The sequence below is a fragment of the Caretta caretta genome, chromosome 1 (genome assembly GCF_965140235.1).
Source record: "Caretta caretta isolate rCarCar2 chromosome 1, rCarCar1.hap1, whole genome shotgun sequence".
Classification (NCBI taxonomy): Eukaryota; Metazoa; Chordata; order Testudines; family Cheloniidae; genus Caretta; species Caretta caretta.
In genome coordinates, this window is record NC_134206.1 from 118,659,155 (window position 1) to 118,680,241 (window position 21,087).

Here is a 21,087-nt window from a genome sequence, read left to right on the forward strand (position 1 = left end):
AATACTACTGGCCCATGTGATGGCATGCGATTATGGCCCCTCCTATGAAGGAACAGCACACCTCTGTGGCTCAATCCGAGGTACGCAGGTGGCCTCCTATATTACCACTGTATCTGAGCACTGTGCAATCCTTTAATACATTCATCCTCACAGCATCCCTGTGGGATAGGGAAGTACTATTATGCCCATTTTTCAGCTAAGGAGCTGAAGGAAAAGAGAGAGTATATGACTTGTGCAAGGTGACATGGGAAATCTGTGGCAGAACAGGGAACTGCATCTGGGTATCCTAAGTCCCACACCCACATGCTAACCACTGGACCATGCTACCTTGGGTGTCCTGAGTGCAAGGACTGAAACTCTCCCCAGCCTTTGTACGGGGGCATAAAGAGGTAGGTTCCTTTCACCTTGTTCTCATGTCCCACTCCTACATGCATTCATGCCAGAGTCAGGAACAACCTGGCCCTAATTCATTAAGCCTCTCAACCCCCATAGGAGCAAGTGATAATAATAATTAGTAAACATATTATGCTAGGTAGGATTGGGGCCTCTTTGTGAAAAAATAAAATCAACGACGCAGAGGGATGATGGCAATAATAATAATAATAATAATAATAATACTAGAGGGTTGCACACTTTGTTGCATCTCCAGGCAGACCTCACTGAATGCACTAGGGCCTCCTTGCATTCTTCCATTCAACCCCACAAGTTCCCTGTGTCCACCCTCCCATCTCCTTCCTTGCAATCCACACACCCCATGCCAGGGCGGGGGATGTCTCCCATGTCTGTGTGCTCCCATTCTCTGCCTTTGTGCCCACTCCCACTGATCAGATGTGGCATTTAAGCGTTATCATGTTACAGACAAACAGAGAGAGAGAGTGCCAGGCATCGCTTTGCCAGGCATCGCTTTGCTCAGAAAATCAGAAAGGTAAGTATTTTAGAGTGGGAAATTGAGACACAGAGGTTAAATGACTTGTCCCTGGTCCTAGCAAGTAAATTAAGGAGCAAAGATTTGTATTCAGCAGTTCCTGGCTCCCAGAGCCGTGTCCAGGTCACTTACAATACACAGCCGCTTATTGTCATAGGCAGTTTATGTTAATGCAACATTAATGTTGAGTTTTAACTAAACAAAGGAAAGGAAATTCAGAGTACTATTTGTAGGAATACTACTATTGAGGTTTATGAGAAGTATTCTTGCTTTTCCAGAGGCGACTGTACAATCAGGGCTGTGAATCTGTCAAGAATACCTTTAAAAATCCCTGTGCAGTATTGGAGTGAGGCTGAGCGACCAATGCTGTCAAAGGGGATTTGTCTCAATTAGATTTCTTAACCTCAGAGGATAGGACAGCCAACGCAGTGGCTTACATTTGCCAACTAAATTACAGCAGGGGCAGGTGCTGGGCTGAATGCACTGTCCCGCAAAACTGAATTCCCTAGTGTCATGATGGGAGAAGAGTGGGAAGGGTCATTTTAATGCACCTATCTAGCCAACTGAGGGCATGGTTTCAGCATCTCTACTCACTCCATCCCAGTGTTGGGAAAATACAGCTAAGGAATGCTACACTAGGCATCCTAACACCCAAGTGATATCCCCTGATTGCATTTCCCAGTATAAAGAAACAGATATATCACCATTTCCAACACCATTTCCATCAACCCTGCAACAGATCAATAACCCTACTCGTTGTATACATATTGGATTTTGATTCATGATTGTGAAGTCTCTGTATTCTGACGAACTCTGTTAGTAAAATTTGGAATTTTGCATGTACAGCGATTGAAAGAATATATAGTACCTCTAAGACTAATGTACTCCATTACATGCACTTACCTTTATAAACTGAGGTGTTGCCAGTCGAACAGTAGCAACAAAACAGACTTGTTTTCCTAGCGATGTTCTATAAGCCTCTGGAACAGCACCATCAAAGCAGTTACAAGTGGAATTAGGCACTGGGAAGGGAAAAAGCAAAATTAGCAGATTTGCCCTGACTGAATATTTTACAGATTTGAAAAGCACTAATAACAAATCTTACTCAGAAGAGTGTCTCAAAACCTTTTAAAGCTTATATGCATATATTTGAATCGAAATCAGTCATGTTTGGCAAGAAGACATGAGAGCTTAACTCAAAGTAAGAAGTATGTTTATAAAAGGTAAGGACAAACCTTCTAGTGGTATATACAACAGCTTTCTGGAAAGAAACCCTACACATCCAGTTGCTCCTTTTCACCATTCACAAAAACAATATATATTTCAGCGATCTTATTGCATTACTTGTAGGCAGCAGATGAAAGAAGTGTTGTTAGAGGTTGAAGGGTGTTATTCAAGTCACTGGTGGCAAAACATTTAAACCAATATCACTGAGGCTTTCATGGAGTTAGCAGGCATATTTCTTCAGATATTAAAATGTATAACTCCAATTGCAGCCCCCTCATCCATCCTAACCCTCTCTTTCATCCCTGCCCATCCTCCCCAATCCCTCCCTGCATCTGTGGGGATTCTTCAGCCCCCTCAATCCCCAACTCCTCCCCAGTCCACCCACACTCTCTCCCTCAGCCATAGGTCCCCCAGCATCCCGTTCAGTCCATTCCAAACTGCCCCCATCCCTGGGCCCTCTCCAGCCCACCTCCCACCCCCAGTTCACCCTAACCCTCCCCCTTAGCCATAGGCCCCCCCAACATCCCCTTCAATCCATTCCAGCCAGCCTCCCCAGCCCTGGGCCCTCCTCAGCTGCACCATCTACCATAACCCCCTTGTCCTTACCAAACCTCCCACCCCCTCCCTGGATCCGTGGGGACCCTCAGCCCCCACTTCATCCTCAATCTCTCCCAAGTCTACCCACACTCTCTCCCTGAGCCCAAGGGCCCCAGCGTTCCCTTCAATCCACCCCAACCTGCCCCCCATCCCTGGGCCCTCTCCAGCCTCCCTGTTCACCCTAATCCTCTCCTTTATCCTTACCAATCCTCCCCAGTCCCTTCCTCCCAATAGCACTGAGGTTTGAAAATTATAATTATTTTAAGCAAAAGAAAAGCAGAATCTAGCAGGCTTTAGTATATAGTGCTAGTCTTCAAAGTTGGGCATCTTTTGAGAGTTCCTGCCCCATTCTCTCTTGGCACAGTAGACTAGGAGAGGGGCTGAAGAGGAAGGGTTTTAGCCACAATATTTTATGATGGACTGATAACTGTGTCTTTCATGATTCCACAGGTCTCGTGTCATGTTCAGGGTCCACTGGTACCTGCATGCCCCTCAGGCCCTCATTTTCAGCAATGGTTTGCAAAGTTGTCATGTTGCCTCTAGCTAGCCTGTGATCCCAATGTACGTTAGTGTCACAGAGGATGAACTCCTCCTCTTCAGAGCACTTGTAGTAAAGAAAATTACACCCCAACTTATGCTGCTTGGAGATCACAGTCCTGCTACCTCTGAAGTCAATGCACCAGACTTCAAGTGAGTACTGGAACAGTCCTGGGAGAACCTGCATGGTGAGGAGCTATTTCCTGACTCCTGCACTCTCCAGCTGACCACAGCCCTTGACAAAGAGAGTTCAACCTGCGTAGCAATTGCAGGTGGGGGATGCTACCACAGAGCTTTCTCTCCTCTATCTGTGGCCCTGGACCCTATTTTCTCAAGTTTCTCACAATCTGGCTGTAGCAAGGAGGCATGGCCTCCCTTGGAGATTGACAGGGAGGGATGGCCACACACACACCTGATGGGCAGAAGCAGAAAGGCCATGCTCGCCCCGCTAGAAGAAGTGGGGCGGAACAGAAACAGGAAGTACAAAAGGCAGGCCCTGCAGCTCCGCTGGGCTGGAGCCACTGAGGGAGATAGATGCTTCCAACCTGCTGCTAGAGCAGGAGCCTGCGGAAGACCTCTGCTGTCCCGAGGACTCACCAGAGCTGCCAGACATGCCTGATGCTGAGGAGCTGCTTGAACTGCCACTGGTGGTGTATCCTGGGGAGACAGAGGGTTATCCCAGGATCCAGGTACACCCTGAGGGGATAGTAGAAAGTAACCTAGGGACAACTTACTCTAGTCCAGCTGTGTTGCTGCCTGAATCCAGGTCACTGTGTTGTGGGTGGATTCCCTGTTGACCCAGTGGTGGAACAATCTGCCACTCCTAGGACCCTGGGCTAGTTCCTGGTGGAGTTGGGTGGGTCTGGGTCCCCCCATGCCCCTGCCACCTCACCCCTGGGACAGCAGCCTCCCCACCTTAGGCCAATGTTAGTCTATGGTCTGCCAGAGCTAGGACACTAGACCCTGTATTGCCCTGCCTTGCCTGAGGGCTGAAGCCTTAGACTTCTGATGCCTGGCCCTGCTGAAGGGCCTGGCTCCTGGACTATATACTACTCTGTCCTGCCTGAGGGCCCCTTATACTGTTTGGGTTCGTTGCCCTGCTTGAGGGCTTGAGCCCTGATGACCGATAACTGCTAGGCCCAGGCCAGAGGGCCTGAGCTCTAGAGACATCTAATTTCTCCCCTTTTACAGATTACCATTCTAAATGTGTGATGGTGAGGAGATATGGCCTTCCTCTGCGATTGACAGGGAGGGACGGCCATGCATTCCTACACTGGCTCCTTTCTGTACCACACAACAGAGGCAAACATGCCCTTTGATGAAGAAAGGCTGCCTTTCAGCCAATTTGTATATTAGTATATATGGGTAGTTCGCTAGCAGTTTTTATGTTGGGTATCTGCTGTACTGGCTTTTTATAATGGATTTCTCTTCACTGGCTTATGTATTAAGCCAATTTATTATATCTGCTTTTTGAACCCAATGCAAGCTATTGTCAAGTCACAATATCCCAATACATAGCTGATAACAAGAATAACAGTGAGAAACAGAAAAATAAGTAGTCTGTAGAGAATTCATATGTGTGATTAATCAGTTCAGACCATTGTGGATCCATTTATGTACTGAGCCAAAAAGTACAAAGGAGAAGAAAAATTCCACATTTAAAAAAGTGGTACAGCTGTCAACATCTGTATAATTAAAAAAAAAATCTCTAGACATGAAACATCCTCTACCTGAGCCTTAAGGGCATAATTGACTGGATTTATTAACATAAAATTAAGGGAAATATTCTCCTTACGTAAGTAAGGCATGTATGTATTTGCTGGTCCTCTTAGGACTTCCTAAGAATTTGTATTCCAATTCTGCTGCTGCATTTGTATGCATATATGAGGGCTTCTATGGGACTTAATAAAAGAGGTGGAGGGAAATGGAAAAGGAGTATGAACTGCAGGAAAATAGGAGGAACCTGCATAAGCAGCAATTTGCATTGCTCTACATGGGCTTTATCATGCCACTGAGTATTTTGCAGCACTCTGTGAATCTCAGAAGGGAGTTCTGTTTAAAAATCAATGGCATGATACACACCCATATTAAGGGCACTGTAAAAAGTTACTTCCAGGCATACTTCTCAATACCATGAGCAGTCACATGTGAAGTCAACAGGACCATTCCTAGTAGTAACCCTTAATTCTAATAGTTAAATGTATGCAGGATGGATCCTAAGAGGCCAAAAGGGCCTAAGCAAAGTCTCCTAAACGCAGGTGTGATAAATTAAAAAACTGGTAAGTAAGCCTATTAACTTGTGGGAAGCACCTGCTCATTGGGGAACACATGACAGCAAACCTGTTGGGCTGAGGAATTTTCACTGGAGCATTTTAGGTTATTTGGTATGAACAAGCTTACATCAGAGAGACTTCTGTGCTTGCACAAAAAGGCAAAACACAGTCCTAAATTTTGCATTTACAAAATATAAGACTGCATTATATTCCCAAAAGGAAAATGTAATCCAGAAAGGATAAGAATTGCTACAGTAAACTTATCTGTCAAATTTGGGATTTTGCAATTGAAAGAGCAGAGCTGCTGTTGATGGAGTTTAAAAATCAGGAGCAGGAATAGAAGTTACTTTTTTTTTTTTTTTTTAAAATACAAGCCCTAAAATCCATGGATAAAAATATTTCTACCTTTGGGGACAGAGATCACTGCATGTGAAATGAATGGAATATATTTATGAAACAAAAAGGCTCCATTGTCTAGCTGAGAATGACACAGCATCCAACTGGTCTACCCACACTTTTATTTTAATTTAGAATGTTTTCGACCATTTGTTTCTTATACAACTGTAACCCTCTAGTTTATGCTGTTTACATTTTGAGCGTGTGTGATTTATTGTTTATTGCTTATCTTAACACAGATGATAAACATAACAGAAACAGCAAAGAGAAGAAAGGAATCTAACCTGGAGTAGAGAGTCAATTATTGGGATTTTACAACAAGATAACGGCCAAACATCTTCATTATTAAAGGCAAAAAGTAATATAACAAAGACAATCTTTGACTGGTTAAAGACATTTGTAACCATGGTCATGTTGTTGTTCAGCCCCAGTTTGGGATTCCGTGTAAAGTAAAATCATAAACTAATCCACAGAGTTATCCCCTTTCAGAAAAAAATGAGAAATGGAAGAGAAAGAGGAAGAGCGTAGAGAGCGAGAAAATGATCAAGCAAATGCCTGAAAGGTTAATAAAAGAGGGCAGGAGAGGAATGATAGAAGGGGGGGAAGGGAACTGAAGAGGGGATGAGTTGGAAAGATGGGAGGGGACTAGGAAGCACTGTGCAATTTAATTAAGTGATTATTCCAATACTTCCAAAAAAATGAGGCTCATATCCATTTCTACTGCAAAATGTTATTTGTTCCATTGCTGGCAAGCTCACCAAGTAAGGGTACCATTCTTCAATAGTTTGGCACACTTGGAACTTTCATTGTTGTATAATTAGGCACGTCACTACAATCAGAGCTCTCCAACCAAAGTTTTTTTAAGGATTTCCGTTTCCAGAACAGTTTGGTTAGGCTGAGGATGGCATGGTCAGCCTGCAGTTCCATCTTGATAGAGAGAAAGAAATTGGCCCAAATAAATAATTTACCTCTGTCCAAAAAAGATGGATTGCAGGGCAACGTGTGGTGTAAACTAGTGCTGCTGCATTGCAGTGCCAGCATTTGTCACAGGTTGACTGCTCTGGGTCTGAAAAGTGTATATACAGTACAGTCCATCCTCCAAATCATTTTCTGATGGATTAATCTTAACTCCAAGGGAGCAGTGATGTATATTGGAACAAATCTGAGTCCACTGAATATTAGTAAGGGAGATTGAAAGTTCTTGTTCCTATTTCCTTCTAACATTGTCACTACTGATTGCCACTGTGCCTGATGGATAGGAATACACACTGGCCACTGACTTAGGTCGGCAGTATAACAGTTTCAGAAAGCCCCAAGACTAAGGGCAGTGTTGTAAGGGCATCTGACCCAAATTGGAGTTGCAGAGCATGTCTAAGTTACAGGTATTGCCATTTCTTCTTTGGGCCCAGTTGGAATTTCTCCCTAAGGCGAGGAAAGGGCATAAAGGAATCATTTTCAATTATGTTGTTTCTGCTCACGATCCTTTTTTAAATCCAGTTAAGCCACAGAACAGGACTATGGGCAATTCAAATTTTTGAGTTACTCCAAATCAAAGTCTTTGAATGTATTAAGGGATGATACTTAAATTTAAAAGCAACCAGATACCAGGCTTTCCTAGCAGCGAAAATTGTAACTGATTTCTCTTTATGGAAATGGTAGAGATCTGAGTTCAGGACTCATTCTAGTGGTAGTGGGGTTACAGTTCCTTCCCCCTGCATAGCCAGGCTGCGGAGCCTGGGAGGGTCATAGAAATGTAGGGCTGGAAGGGACCTCAAGAACTGGATGTCAAGTCCAGTCAGGGCCATCCCTGGGAGGGTGCGGGGTCCGGGGCGGAAGTGATGGATTCATCTCTTCCAGGACCGACTGTGCCGGCCAACTGCACTGTCCTGCAGGGCCCCCCAAAGCGTGGGGCCCAGAGCGGTCACCCCAATTCACCCTACCCAAGGGACAGCTCTGAGTCCAGTTCTCTGCACTGTGGCAGGACCATGTATGCCTAGACCATCCCTGACAGGTGTTTGTCTAAGCTATTCTTAAAAACCTCCAGTGATGGGGATTCCAAAACCTCCCTGGGAAGCCTATTCTAGTACTTAACTATCCATATAGTTAGCAAGTTTTTCCTAATATCTAACCTAATATCTAACCTTGCTGCCGATTAAGCCCATTATTACCTTCAGTGGACATGGAGAACAATTGATGACCATCTGTTCTATAAAGCCCTTAACATATTTGAAGACTGTTATCGGGTCTCCCCCAACATCAGGTCCCTTTTCTCAGACTCATGCTGAGGGATCAGCCATTGTGGTATTTAGCTCAAAATTGAGGATATATAATAAAACCTAATGTTGGGCAGACCAAAGGCTCTTGATTGAATAGGTAGATGTATTTTTTTTCCCCAAAAGATACTCTGGGCGTGTTGCCTACACCTCGCAATATGGTCTTAAAAAGGTTGTTAATTCTGAAAAAATATATTTGGGGGACTATAAACTGGCAAAGAGCTAAGAACAAATAGACATCTCGGGAGGACATTAATCTTTAATATATTACCTCTGCCCAAAAGGGATAGAGGGAGGGCTAGCCATCTATGTAAATCCAAAGCTTTCTGTGTGATAAAAGGCTTGAGATTAATTTTCACTATTTCTTTTATGTTCCTAGGAAAGAGGACTCATAAGTACCAGATTTGCACCTTCTGCCAGGAAAAAAATATTATCTAAAAGGGCATAATTATGCACCCTTTGGGAGACAGGGAGAGCTTCCAACTTATGCCAATTAATTTTGTACCCTGCAATCTTCCCAAACAATTCCATAATTTGTAATATGTTAGGGATGATCTGAGGGGTTGGTGATGAATAAAAGCATATCATCTGCATGTAAGATTATTTTTGTCTCCTGGGATCCTGTTTTTATATCCTGTATCCCCTGATGTGCCCTTATTTGTATTGTCAGCAGGCCTAAGGCCAAATCAAAGGCAGGTGGGGGTGGGCAGGGGACAGCCCTGTCTAGTATTATGGTGGAGATTGAACAAAAAGGAGATATAGTTATTGGTTATGACATGGGAGCTAAAACTGGGACTACAAAAGTCTAATCCAGGAAATGAAAGAGGGACCAAATCCAAATTTGTGTAGAATAAGGACCAAATATCTCCAAATTACTCCTACTGAAGGGTTTTTCCACACCCAGTGACACAACTGCCATTCGTTTCAAGGGGTTTTGATAGTACAACAGCACAGCGATAAGCTGACCAGTGTTGTCTAACTCATGTCTCTTTTGTATGAAACCCACCTGTATTATGTTCCTTTTTATTTTTTTCTGATTGTCCAACTACGATTTTAGACAATATTTTAATGTCAGAGTTGATTAAGGATAGCTAACACATTCCTGAGCATCTTTTTCAGACTTTAAGGGTGACTGAGATAGGGCTTCATTCACTGAGAGGGACAGGGTTAGTCTCCCAAAAGCTTCTGTATATAATTCGGTCAGTCTGGGAGCCAGGGTGTCTGAACTGGCCATAAAATTCATCTGGAAAGCCATCTAGGCTCAGGGCCATACCTAATTTCATAGCCATAATTTCAGAGGAATGTAATAAGAAATCATGCCAAATTTAGTGTTCTTCTGTTAGTTGGGGGAGTTGCAGATTTTGGGTGTATTCCTCAAAGAACTCATTGACGGGGTGGTCTTCCTCTAAATACAAGCACTGGTAAAATTTGGAGAATTGTTCATTAATACTTTAATGATCAGTGATACTCTGGCCCATCACTAGAGTGAATTTAATTGATTATAGCTTTTAGTGATTTTACTGTAAGTCCAGGTGCTAATAATTACCCAGCTTTATTGCCAGATTCCCAGTACATCTGATTCAATCTAACCAAAGCAAATTCACACTGTGCTGAGGTTATTTTAGTCATTTCATATCTGACACTGGTCACCTCTTAGAGTTTAACCAAAGTGGGTGAATCAGCATAGTTGAGGTCTGCCTCCTTGAGCATTTCCATTAAATTCACCAGCTCATCTTGTTTGGCTCTTTATGTGGGAGAAGTAGGATACTATCCTACCCCTTAAGTATGCCTTGAAAGTGTTGCTCACTAGACCAAAGGGTGGTTGTTCATCTCAAAGAAAATTATTTTCTTTCCCCACACACTTTTTAAATTGTGTATAAAGTAGTAAAGAGGAGTTTTACCCCCATCTTCTGGTAGTCCCTTGTTTTTCAGGAGGAGACAGCTTGCAATACCACAGGTGCATGATCACAGATCGTAATCAGTTTTATTTAATTGTTAATTACAGAGCTCACAAAACCACTTATTACTAAAAAATAATTGATTGGTTGGATCGGGGGGAAATGAGTAAAAGGTGTAGTCTCTACCTGTAGGATGCTGCAGCCTCCATATGGCCTTTAAACTCAATTCCTGCATCTGGGCAACAATAGTCTTCTTAGCAGAGGATTAGGATTGCCGGGATCAGCTCAATTTATCCAAAAGCAGGGCTAACGCTTCCTTGAAGTTACCCACTAGAATCAAATGTTCTAGGGAGGTGTAATTTAATCTTGAAAATAACTGAGTGTAAAAGGAGGAATCCTCTTTGCTGGCAGCATAGAGTGTATGTAATATTGGAGATATGAACATTAACAATTAGGAGTCTACCCTCCATGTCTTTATAAGTGGACAAGATCTGTGTATTCAGTTTTTAATGAACAGGAATGACACACCCCTGGACCTCACCAATTAATTACTAAACAACCCAGCCTTTTAAAGCTTTTCAGCCTCTGACTCAGTGAGGTGGGTTACCCAGAGGAATGTTAGATCTAAAGTGAGATACAATTTTCCCCTTTTTTTATAGGGTTACCAATTCCTTTTATGTTCCAAGAAACATATGTAAGTTAGCCACAGGTACTCACAGGGGGAAAGCATCTCATGTTATGCCCCTGGAGACCCAGGGGTAGGGACAGGGAGAGGAATCCAGGGTAAGGCATAGCCAGGGGAACTCATAAGGAGTTTAGATAGAGAAGAGAGGATAGAGTGGTAAGTGGGTAAGAGAAAGTTGAGAGGAGGTAGGAGGACAAGGGTGTGAGAAAACCACACTGAGTCAGAGTGGAAAGAAAGATCAGGAGGTTAGAGAGGAACAGCCCGAATGTACACTTCCCCTCTGCCCCAAGTTGAATGCATAAATATATGAATATTTCCTGCACCTCCCCTAACCTCTGCAAGAGGCTGAGATAAGCAGGTGAAAATGGTGAACATCCCTGAGTACATTTTTAAGTAATGTTTGTGGGCTGAAAGATACATGCAACTGTGCATCAGAAGTCAAAGACCTGCAGGAAATATATGTGGAAATATATGGAAAAACATGAGGGGTGGGAAACAAGAAGAAACACCCTCAACACCTCCTATAGCCAAACAGATCCAAAAATCACAGTGAATGGCCCTCCACTGGCTGGCTATTTAAAGGCTCATCAGAATTGAAATATTGCCCTCAGCCCTGGGCATATAAGCCAATTTTTACCAGCCACATTTTAAACTGCATAGATTACCATTATGATGTTCTTAAGGTCACTGTAAGTAAGGTAGCAAGACAACAAAGCCTCCAATGATGGTGATTCCACAACCTTGCTTGGAAGTCTGTTCCAGAGTTTAATTACCCTTCTAGTTAAAAGGTTTTTCCTAATATCTAACCTAAATCTCCCTTGCTGCAGATTAAGCCAATTACTTTTCATCCTACCTTCAGTGCACATGGAAAACAGCTGATCACAGTCCTCTTTGTAACAGCCCTTAATGTATCCAAGGAAGGTGTCAGGTCCACCCCCAAGATTCTTTTCTTAAAACTGAACAGGCCAAGTTTTATTAACCTTCCCTCAGCGGTCAGGTTTTCGGAACCCTTTATCATTTTTGTTGCTCTATTCTGGACTCTCTCCATTTGCCCGCATCCTTCCTAAAGTGTGGCACCCAGATGTGGACATAGAGCCTCACCTGGAGTACTATCAGTGCCACATGGAGCAGGACAATCACCTCCTCTGTCTTACATGAAACATTCCTGCTAATACATTACAGATTGTTAGTTTTTTGCAACTTCATCACATTGTTGACTCATATTCAATTTGTGATCCACTAGAACCCCCAGATCCTTTTCAGCAGTGCTACCATTTAGCCACTTATTCCCCATTTTGTATCTGTGCATTTGATTTTTCCTTCCTAAGTGAAGTACTTTGCACTTGTCTTTATTGAAGTTCTTCCTGTTGAATTCAGACCAATTCTCCAATTTATCAAGGTCATTTTGAATTCTAATCCTGTCCTCCCAGCTTGGTCTCATCTACAAATGTTATAAGCACATTCTCCACTCCATTATCCAAGTCATGAATGAAAATATTGAATTGTATTGGATGTAGGACTGACTAGTGTGGACCCCACTACCTACACTCTCCCAGTTTGACAGTGAACCATTGATAACTACTCTTTGAGTACCATCTTTCAACCAGTTGTGCACCCACCTTATGGTATTTCATGTAGACCACATTTTCATAGATCACTCATCCTATCTTGTAGCTTGTGGATCAGACTTTGTTACTGCTCTGTGGTGATCCTAACAGAGCCCATATTGTCCTCTGAGGTGGAGATTCCAGTTTCTGCCTCCCCAATCCTGCAAGATAGCCCCTGCAAACTATCTGGTATAGTACAATGATGGCTTTAATTTCAGAGAGAGCTTCTGATATTTTCTTAAGCAGGATCTGCTCTTCAGATATCTGTTTTAGTATTTTATAGACTTGCTCCAGACCTATCAGGGCCTCATCCTCAGGTGGTGCTATGCTGCTCTTTACAGGGCTGACAAAGAGCCTCTGTTTCTTTGCAATGGGGGCGGAGGGGGAAGGGAAGGGGTTGGGGTGGAAGGATGCGGGGGGGGGTGTCCAAAAATGCATCCATCTGCTATTATAATGTAAAGAGCAGGATGAACCACCCAGAGATAAAAAAACATAGCTTTAGTATACTGGATGTTGGCAGATTTTAAGTGGGGAGGGGTGTCAAGCAGGAGCTCCAAGCCTAGGCAGCTATCTTCCCCTGCTGGCTCCCGGAAATCCTAAAGTATAAAAATCCTTTGTCATTGAAGCCTGTTAACATTTAGAGAGCTAATCTGGAGAGACAGTGGACTCACAAGCACTTCCTTACCATGCTTGTCTTCACTGCAGAGTAACTTGAGTTATCACTCGAGTGTTGCCCCTAACTCGAGTCTCATCCACACACACAAACGCTTAACTCAAGCATGTTAGTGTTTTTAACTTGAAGTGGCTGGCCTGTCACAGGAGACAGGCAACAGCTCGTTAGCGCAATTTGTCAGCTGACAACACAATCACTCTGTGCTGCTCAGGCTAATTTGAGAAGAGGTGACTCCACTGTAACTAAATTAACTCTGCAGTGAAGACACTGTCACAGAGATTTCCTCACAGCACATCATCAGGGATCAGGGTTTGGCTCTCTGTGGTCAAAGCCATGGAACCTGCCTCCAAACCTAGTGTTTCTGTGTTACAGTTCTGACTCCCAGCACCCCGTTTCTTCTCTGTCAGCCCAGCTCCATTACAGCTATGTTGCCAGGGATCCCCTCTGGCTATGGCTAGCCCCTGAGGCCCTGGGGTAAGCGAATCTGTAGAACAGTGAATATGTGCCTTTAGCTATATTAACTTTTCTGGGTAATTTCCACTGAGCCATAATCATGTCTCTGTCCTGCCTCCCTCCCTTCTTGCTGCATGGACTCCAGACTTCACAAAGTCCCCTCCACTCAATCTGGGCATAGGGGTGAAGACAAGGTGCTAGGAAGGTGTCTTGAGCCTTCCTTCTGAGTGTAGGAGGGATGTTCAACAAGTGGAGGACCCTTACATGGGTGGAGCCAGGGGTGTACGATCTGGCTCGTTGAAAAGTGAAAATAATTGTCAAACAATCAGCCTGTTGCATGCAAGGTGTCTGTACTGTATTATATGGAAGGTATGGAAGGGTCTCTGTAACATCTCCAAGGTAACAAAAAAAAAAAAAAAAAGCTCATGGCTGAGACTTTCAGAGCTGTCTAGGGGATTTAGCCAGACATGCCACTGAAATTAGTGAGGGTTGTGTGAGTAAAACCTCTAGTTGGCTTCGAAACTCTCAACCTTCAGAATTAGATCACTAAAGTCCATCTTTACTTGCTGCTCTAAGACAAAACATATCTCCTAGGGAGGCAGCATGGCCTAGTGTATATGGCACTGGACTGGGAATCAGGAGGTGATTGTACAGTGCTTAGCACAATGGGGCTTTCATCTCAGTTGGGGTGTTACACACTATTGTAATATAAATAATTAAAAATAATAAATGCACCTTTGAGGTTAATGAGCAGATTCTTCAGGGAAGGTCACATGAAAGAAAATTAGTGACTTATTAAAAAAAGTTTTGCATAAGAGTATGTGAGGCAACATGGACCTAGTGAAACTTCCAAACTTTAGTGATGGTTAAATGAAAAGGAAACATGGGAAAGATTTGTTAGACTGACTGTTCCTATCATGAATGTGTCTGACATTACATGAATCAGAACTTTACAATTACATATTCTGATCAGATACAGCCTGCATGAAATAAGCTGAATGGGAACTCATATTAATGTAGTAGAAACACGAGGTCAGAGTACATTCAGTGAATATTTCCCAGAAAGAGCCAAAACAAGTTGCTAAAAACTTAGGTCAGAAACGGCATCAAACAACTAAAAAAAATGAGAGACTTTTACTAAAGGAAGAACATCCTGTACCAAGTCCCCATGCGTAAAAACATGTTCACTGCTGTGAAATGCTGCAAGGAAAAACATTCTTGCATGCATTCACGAGGAATCATCTTTGCTAATTAAGCTTCATTTTTTCTTCTCCCTTCACAGTGTACTTGGCTAATTGTTTTCCTATTCCTAGCTTCATTATTTTTTCCTTCAAGAACAACTTTCAAAGGCAGATTCTTGGGCCAGTGGAAGAGTACCACAATGCAAGTCTTTGGAATGTCTCTCCCCTCCCACTCCTCGTACCCCTCTATCCAAGAGTGCTGACATCGCACCCTGCTGAGGTGCCAATGTGTGGTTGGCAGAAAAAGGGAAATTGGCTGGAAAACTGGTATTTATTTAATGGAAAAAAGAATAACTAATTATTAGACCAGCAGGTCTCAACCCCATGGTGAGCTATAGAGAAGTCTGAGTGGGTCACTGAAGCTGTTGTGTTTCCCTTACACTCCTGCTCATGCAGGTCTGAGAGAACAGCACCAACCAAACAGCACTGCCTACTGTTTCATAGATTCACAGATTTCAAGACCAGAAGGAAAAGGAGTACTTGTGGCACCTTAGAGACTAACCAATTTATTTGAGCATGAGCTTTCGTGAGCTACAGCTCACTTCATCGGATGCATACCGTGGAAACTGCAGAAGACATTATATACACACAGAGACCATGAAACAATACCTCCTCACACCCCACTGTCCTGCTGGTAATAGCTTATCTAAAGTGATCATCAAGACCAGAAGGGACCATCGTGATCATCTAGTCTGACCTCCTGTGTAACACAGGCCACAGAACTTCCCCCCAAATAATTCCTAGAGCAGAGCTTTTATGCAAACATCCAATCTTGATTTTAAAATTGCCAGTGATGAAGAATCCACAATGACCCTTGCAATTGTTCCAATGGTTAATTACTCTCATTGTTAAAAATTTACACCTTATTTCCAGTCTGAATTTGTCTAGCTTCACCTTCCAGCCATTGGATCGTGTTATACCTTTGCGTGACACACTGACAAGACAATTTATCAAATATTTGTTCCCCTGTGTAGGTACTTATAAACTGTGTTCATATCACCCCCTAATCTTCTCTTTGTTAAACTAAACAGATTGAGCTCCTTGAGTCTATCACTATAAGGCATGTTTTCTAATTCTTTAATCATTCTTGTGGCTCTTCTCTGAACCCTCTACGATTTATCAACATCCTTCTTGAATTATGTCACCAGAACTGGACACAGTATTCCAGCAGAAGTTGCACCAGTGCCAAATACAGAGGTAAAATAAACTCTCTACTCCTACTCCATAGATTCTCCTATGCAGGCATCGAAGGATCACGTTTGCACTGGGAGCTCATGTTCAGCTGATTATCCAGCATAATCCCCAAATTCCTTTCAGAGTAACTGCTTCCCAGAATAGAATCCCCCATCCTGTATGGCCTACATTGTTTGTTCCTAGATGTACTCATTTACATTTAGCCCCATTAAAAACATATTTGCTTGCACCCAGTTTACCAAGCAATCCAGATCACTTTGAATCAGTGTCCTGTCCTCTTCATTATTTACCACTCTCCCAATTTTTGTATCCTTTGCAAACTTTATCAGTGACGATTTTATGTTTTCTTCCAGGTCATTGACTCATGTTGACTGGCATTAATTATTCTATTCTCCTTTAATTCTTTATTAATAGAGTCCTGTATCATCCACTCCATTATTTTGCCTGAGATCAATGTCATACTGACAGGCCTTGGTCATCCTGTTTGCCCCTTTTAAATATGGGCACAACATTAGTTTTATTCAAGTCTTCTGGAACTTCCCCAGTGCTTCAAGCCTTATTGAAAATCAACATTAATTGTCTAGCGAACTAATCGCCAGCTCTTTTAAAACTCTTGGATGCAAGTTATCTGGACCTGCTTATTTAAAAATGTCTCATTGTCGCAGCAGCTGTTTACCATCCTTGTAAGATACTAGTGGAATGGAAAGAGTGTTATCACCATCATATGATACTACATCACATATTTTCTTCCCAAATACAGAACAGAAATATGTATTGAACACTTCTGCCTTTTCTGTATTATTATTAATAATAATTCTACCATTTCCATCTGGTAATCACACACAGCTCCCTCTGTACCACGGAAGCAACAGCTTGGTAGCCTGCCAAGGAACAGAAAAGAGTTTTGCCAGGCACTAGAGCCTGAATCTTGGGAGCACCGCTCCTGCCTGACTGAGCCCTCTCCCACTGGAACACAGCAGGAAACCCAGCACACTTCTGTTCACACCAAAAACTCAATGGCACTGAAGCTGCTGGGCCCTCCAACAACTCAGAGGCCAACCAAAATCAAGAAGAGAATGCTGCAGTTCTCCCCTTGACACAGATGGCGGTGAATGAGAACAGACACTGGATGAATTTTAAGTAGCCACAACTTTATTAAACTTGGCATGGGGTGGGGGGCTACCCACCTGTCACCCATTCTCTCACATACCAGGCATTTTAAGTGGTTCCAGTGTGGAGGTTACAGGGCTCCTATCATACAACCCATAACTTGGGGTAGACTCTCCTCAGCCTACCCCTATGACTCAGCTTCCTCATCTGAATCCTTTCGCATACACACAAGCCCACACCTCTGTAATGGGAATAGAAGGTACTAAATGGGGGACCTTGGTCCACAAACACCAATGCACCCCCTATCCCATGAGCAGAAGGCCCGTCAGCAAATTCCTAGGTCTTTTACTTCTGGGAACTGGCCCATTTAGCTTTTTAACCACCCTAGAAACCTGTGATGAACTAACAACCCTATCAAGTATTACAACTAATTACTAAATTCTGTGCCTATTTAACCTAACTCTGCCTCCAGGAAGCTGTGAGGAAGGCAAAAAAGCCCATCAGGCCTCTGCCAATTTGGTCCCAATGGGACTAAGAAATTCCTTGCTGACTCCCTAAAACAGGCAATCAGTCAGAACCACAGCATCTTCTAAACACAGCTCCAAACCCACAGTTAAGGGGAGGCGAGGCAGGGCTGCTGAAACAGAAGTAAAACAGACTCCTAAGGACCCAGGCTAAGCTTTAAATCAGTTAAAGGGGAAAGTAAGAGACCAATCACCTCCCCTCCTCCTCCAGCTGATGAATGGGTCACCAGAGACTCTGGAGGAGGTAGGGCCACTCCTATTTTCTCCAACCTGTGCCCTCCTGCTTCGCAACCACCACTGGTCCCATAGTTTGAAGTAGGTGGTTGGCATTTTCCCGATCGCACATCTCTACCATATGGAAGAAAAAGAAAGATTCTGAGAGATGAAACCTCACCACGTGGAGACAGAGAGAGGCAAAACCCCACCTATCAACCAGAAGGGTCTGAGACAGATGAGAGGTTGAAAGGGAGAAGAACAGAGGGAGAGATTTAGAAAATGGGGCCATGAAAGGTCAAGGGGAAAGTTCTGGCGTTTTTTAATACTGGAACCTGCCTGGATTTAAATTTTAGCTAGGTCAGAAGGAAAAGAAAGAGGAAGAACAAAAATGAATTAAAGCACAAAGCAATACCTGCCAACATATGAAAGCTATAAATTGGTGCATTTGGTGCAATTGTCTGAGTCAATGCCCATTGACATCTATGAAGATACCCCCACTGTCTTTAATGGACATCAGACCAGGCCCTTAGAGAGAACCTTTTAACACACTAAACTAGGGGAGAATTTTCCAGGGACAGAATTTTTAAAAGTTATTTTTCTGAACAATAGCAAGTTCCCCTTATTAAAGGGCTATGTCTGTGCGCTGGTATATGGTGTCATGGTAGGAAAATAGAGGGCAGTTTTAGGATCATGAATGGAGAAAAATTGAGAATCTCTGTAGATCAATTGATCAAAAACTCTCCAAGTAAGAAATATATCCTTATGGGTCATCACTTGAAATCAAGCTTCTGTTCTAGAAAGCTACACGACTCAGTTTGTGTGTATGTCATTCTGCTAAATTTCACTTAATTCAGCACCGTAAAGAGAATAAACATAGAAAATAGAAAGGCAGTTTTATGTTTTTATATGAATAAACCCACAAATCACATGAAACTAAGAAAGAAATACATTTTACCATGCTGTATGTGCATTTCTGTTTTTGTCATATGGATCAAGACCAGAAAGTTAAATGGGGCAGGAAAGCTTTTCATAATGTGGTGTGTGGCTTTTAGAAAGCATAGTGAGGATTTTTTGCACAGGATAACCCATTTGGAACAATAACAGCAACTTCTGAAATACTACTCTTTGGAATTCAGACAAAATATCTAAGGCAAACTCTGCGGGGCAAGGGAAGAAGAAGTAATAAAGAAGTGTTTCTTTTCTGTCTCTGAATAGCTGTATAGCAACCTATTTGTTAAAACACATTACATACAAATTATTTGTCATCCCTTGAAAACTTATCTCCTCAGTCTGAATATACTGTATTAAGGTTAATTAATATACTGTATTAAAACTGTAAGGTTTTTGCTGAATTTAATTCTTCCCTTCTTATTCTATAAGTATAGGCTACTGGGGATGGAATGCAAAACTGAACAGTTTGGGATTCATAGATCTGCTCCTTTGAGATACTCAGTGACCCCAACCACCCCTGAAGTCAATGGGAGTTGAGCTTGCTTGGCACCTCAGAGGATCCGGTCTAAATGCTTTAGTGGCCGCAATGGCACATTTCCCAAAAGGAGAAAATCTAACAACACAGCTGTGATTTCTTGGGAGCCTACAATATCATACGCTTTGTCATGAAGTGCTACAACACTTAACAACAATTCCCTGGAGAGGTGGTGAAGGAGAAGGTTCAGTAGTTTTTTTCAGCAACGGAGCCTGCCAGGAGTCAAATTTTCAGAAGTGAAAGTGAGCTTAGGGATCTTAATTTTATCCATTGTTAGTGTTAGTCAATGTAATCAAACTGTTCCCAAGCCTGTCACCATCGGACAAAGGTAGCAGATACCCAGAACAGGATAACTGTGGTCACAATCTAGAAGTGAAGTGCACTGACAGGGAGAGTTTACACCGCTACTGACTTTACCGATATACATCTGGCTGTTACTAATCAGTTGCTAAATTCTTTGTGAACTAAAATTCACCCCATAACGTTAGAAATAACTCTTTCAGTTAAAGTCTGTCTGTTCTATGTAACCACATATATTTTTTCACAAATAAAATGTTTAGTAACATTTACACAGAAGTTAAGGCTTACCATTGCTGTAAGACCGAAAATTTCCTACAAATTTTATGTATTCATATGTTGGAAATTCCTTCGGGTTCAAACTTCCTCTCAGAAGATGACAGTAAAACTCTAAATCATTGTCAGCTGGATTGTTAGAAAAAGGAGAAACAAATAAATAGGCTATTTAAACTAAACATGAGTGGAAAATTTGGTCCCAATCCTGCAACTAGTAGTGTATGCCTACACTCACTCAGAGCCCCACTGAGCGCAGTCTACCACCATGCTAATTGCAGGATCGAAGCCTCTGTGAAAAGAACCCTAAATAAATCCAGAATGTTCAACACTCCTAACAGACTTTTTCTCATGACTGATTTGCACAATTAGGGCCTGACTCTCCACTCCATTACGCCAATTTTATTAAAGGAATTACACTACCATAAATCTGGTAAAATGGAGTGCAGAATCAGGCCCTTAATTTAAAACCCTTATTTATTTAGGTTTTTCTTTCCATAATTCACAGATTTTTCATGTCTTCTGTTTGGGGGAAAAACAGTCAATTTGTTTTTAAATTAACCTTGGAATATCAGAGTGTTTTTTATATAGTAGATTTTTTAAAAATTGTATAGATTCTATTGTCGTCTGTTCTATATTTTTTACCCCACTCTTAGAACTAATTTAAATGAAGTATGTGAAAGGATTATTTATGAAAAATAAATTAAATGATAAAATAAATTCTGAATAATTTACACATATTTCAAATGAAAAGGAGTACTTGTGGCACCTTAGAGACTAACCAATTTATTTGAGCATAAGCTTTCGTGAGCTACAGCTCACTTCATTGGATGCATACTGTGGAAAGTATAGAAGATATTTTTATAGACACAAAGCATGAAAAAATGGGTGTTTACCACTACAAAAGGTTTTCTCTCCCCCCACCCCACTCTCCTGCTGGTAATAGCTTATCTCAAGTGATCACTCTCCTTACAATGTGTATGATAATCAAGTTGGGCCATTTCCAGCACAAATCCAGGTTATCTCCCCCCCACCCCCCACACAAACCCACTCTCCTGTTGGTAATAGCTTATCTAAAGTGATCACTCTCCTTACAATGTGTATGATAATCAAGGTGGGCCATTTCCAGCACAAATCCAGGGTTTAACAAGACCCTCGGGGGGGGGGGGGGGGGACTGCACGTCCACCAATGTGATATATGC

General features: G+C 42.4%; 1 protein-coding gene across 6 annotated transcripts in view; it reads right to left on the reverse strand.

Annotated features, from left to right (window-relative positions):
• Window positions 1–21,087, reverse strand: part of NPAS2 (neuronal PAS domain protein 2) — a 199,227-nt gene that overhangs the window by 47,195 nt on the left and 130,945 nt on the right. For all 6 annotated transcript variants that reach the window (XM_075130506.1, XM_048857779.2, XM_048857768.2 and 3 more), the window contains 2 exons: window positions 19,904–20,017; window positions 1,829–1,947 (listed from right to left, as the gene is read on the reverse strand). In XM_075130506.1, the coding sequence (XP_074986607.1) occupies window positions 1,829–1,947; window positions 19,904–20,017 (233 nt within the window). The remainder of the gene's footprint in view (window positions 1–1,828; window positions 1,948–19,903; window positions 20,018–21,087) is intronic.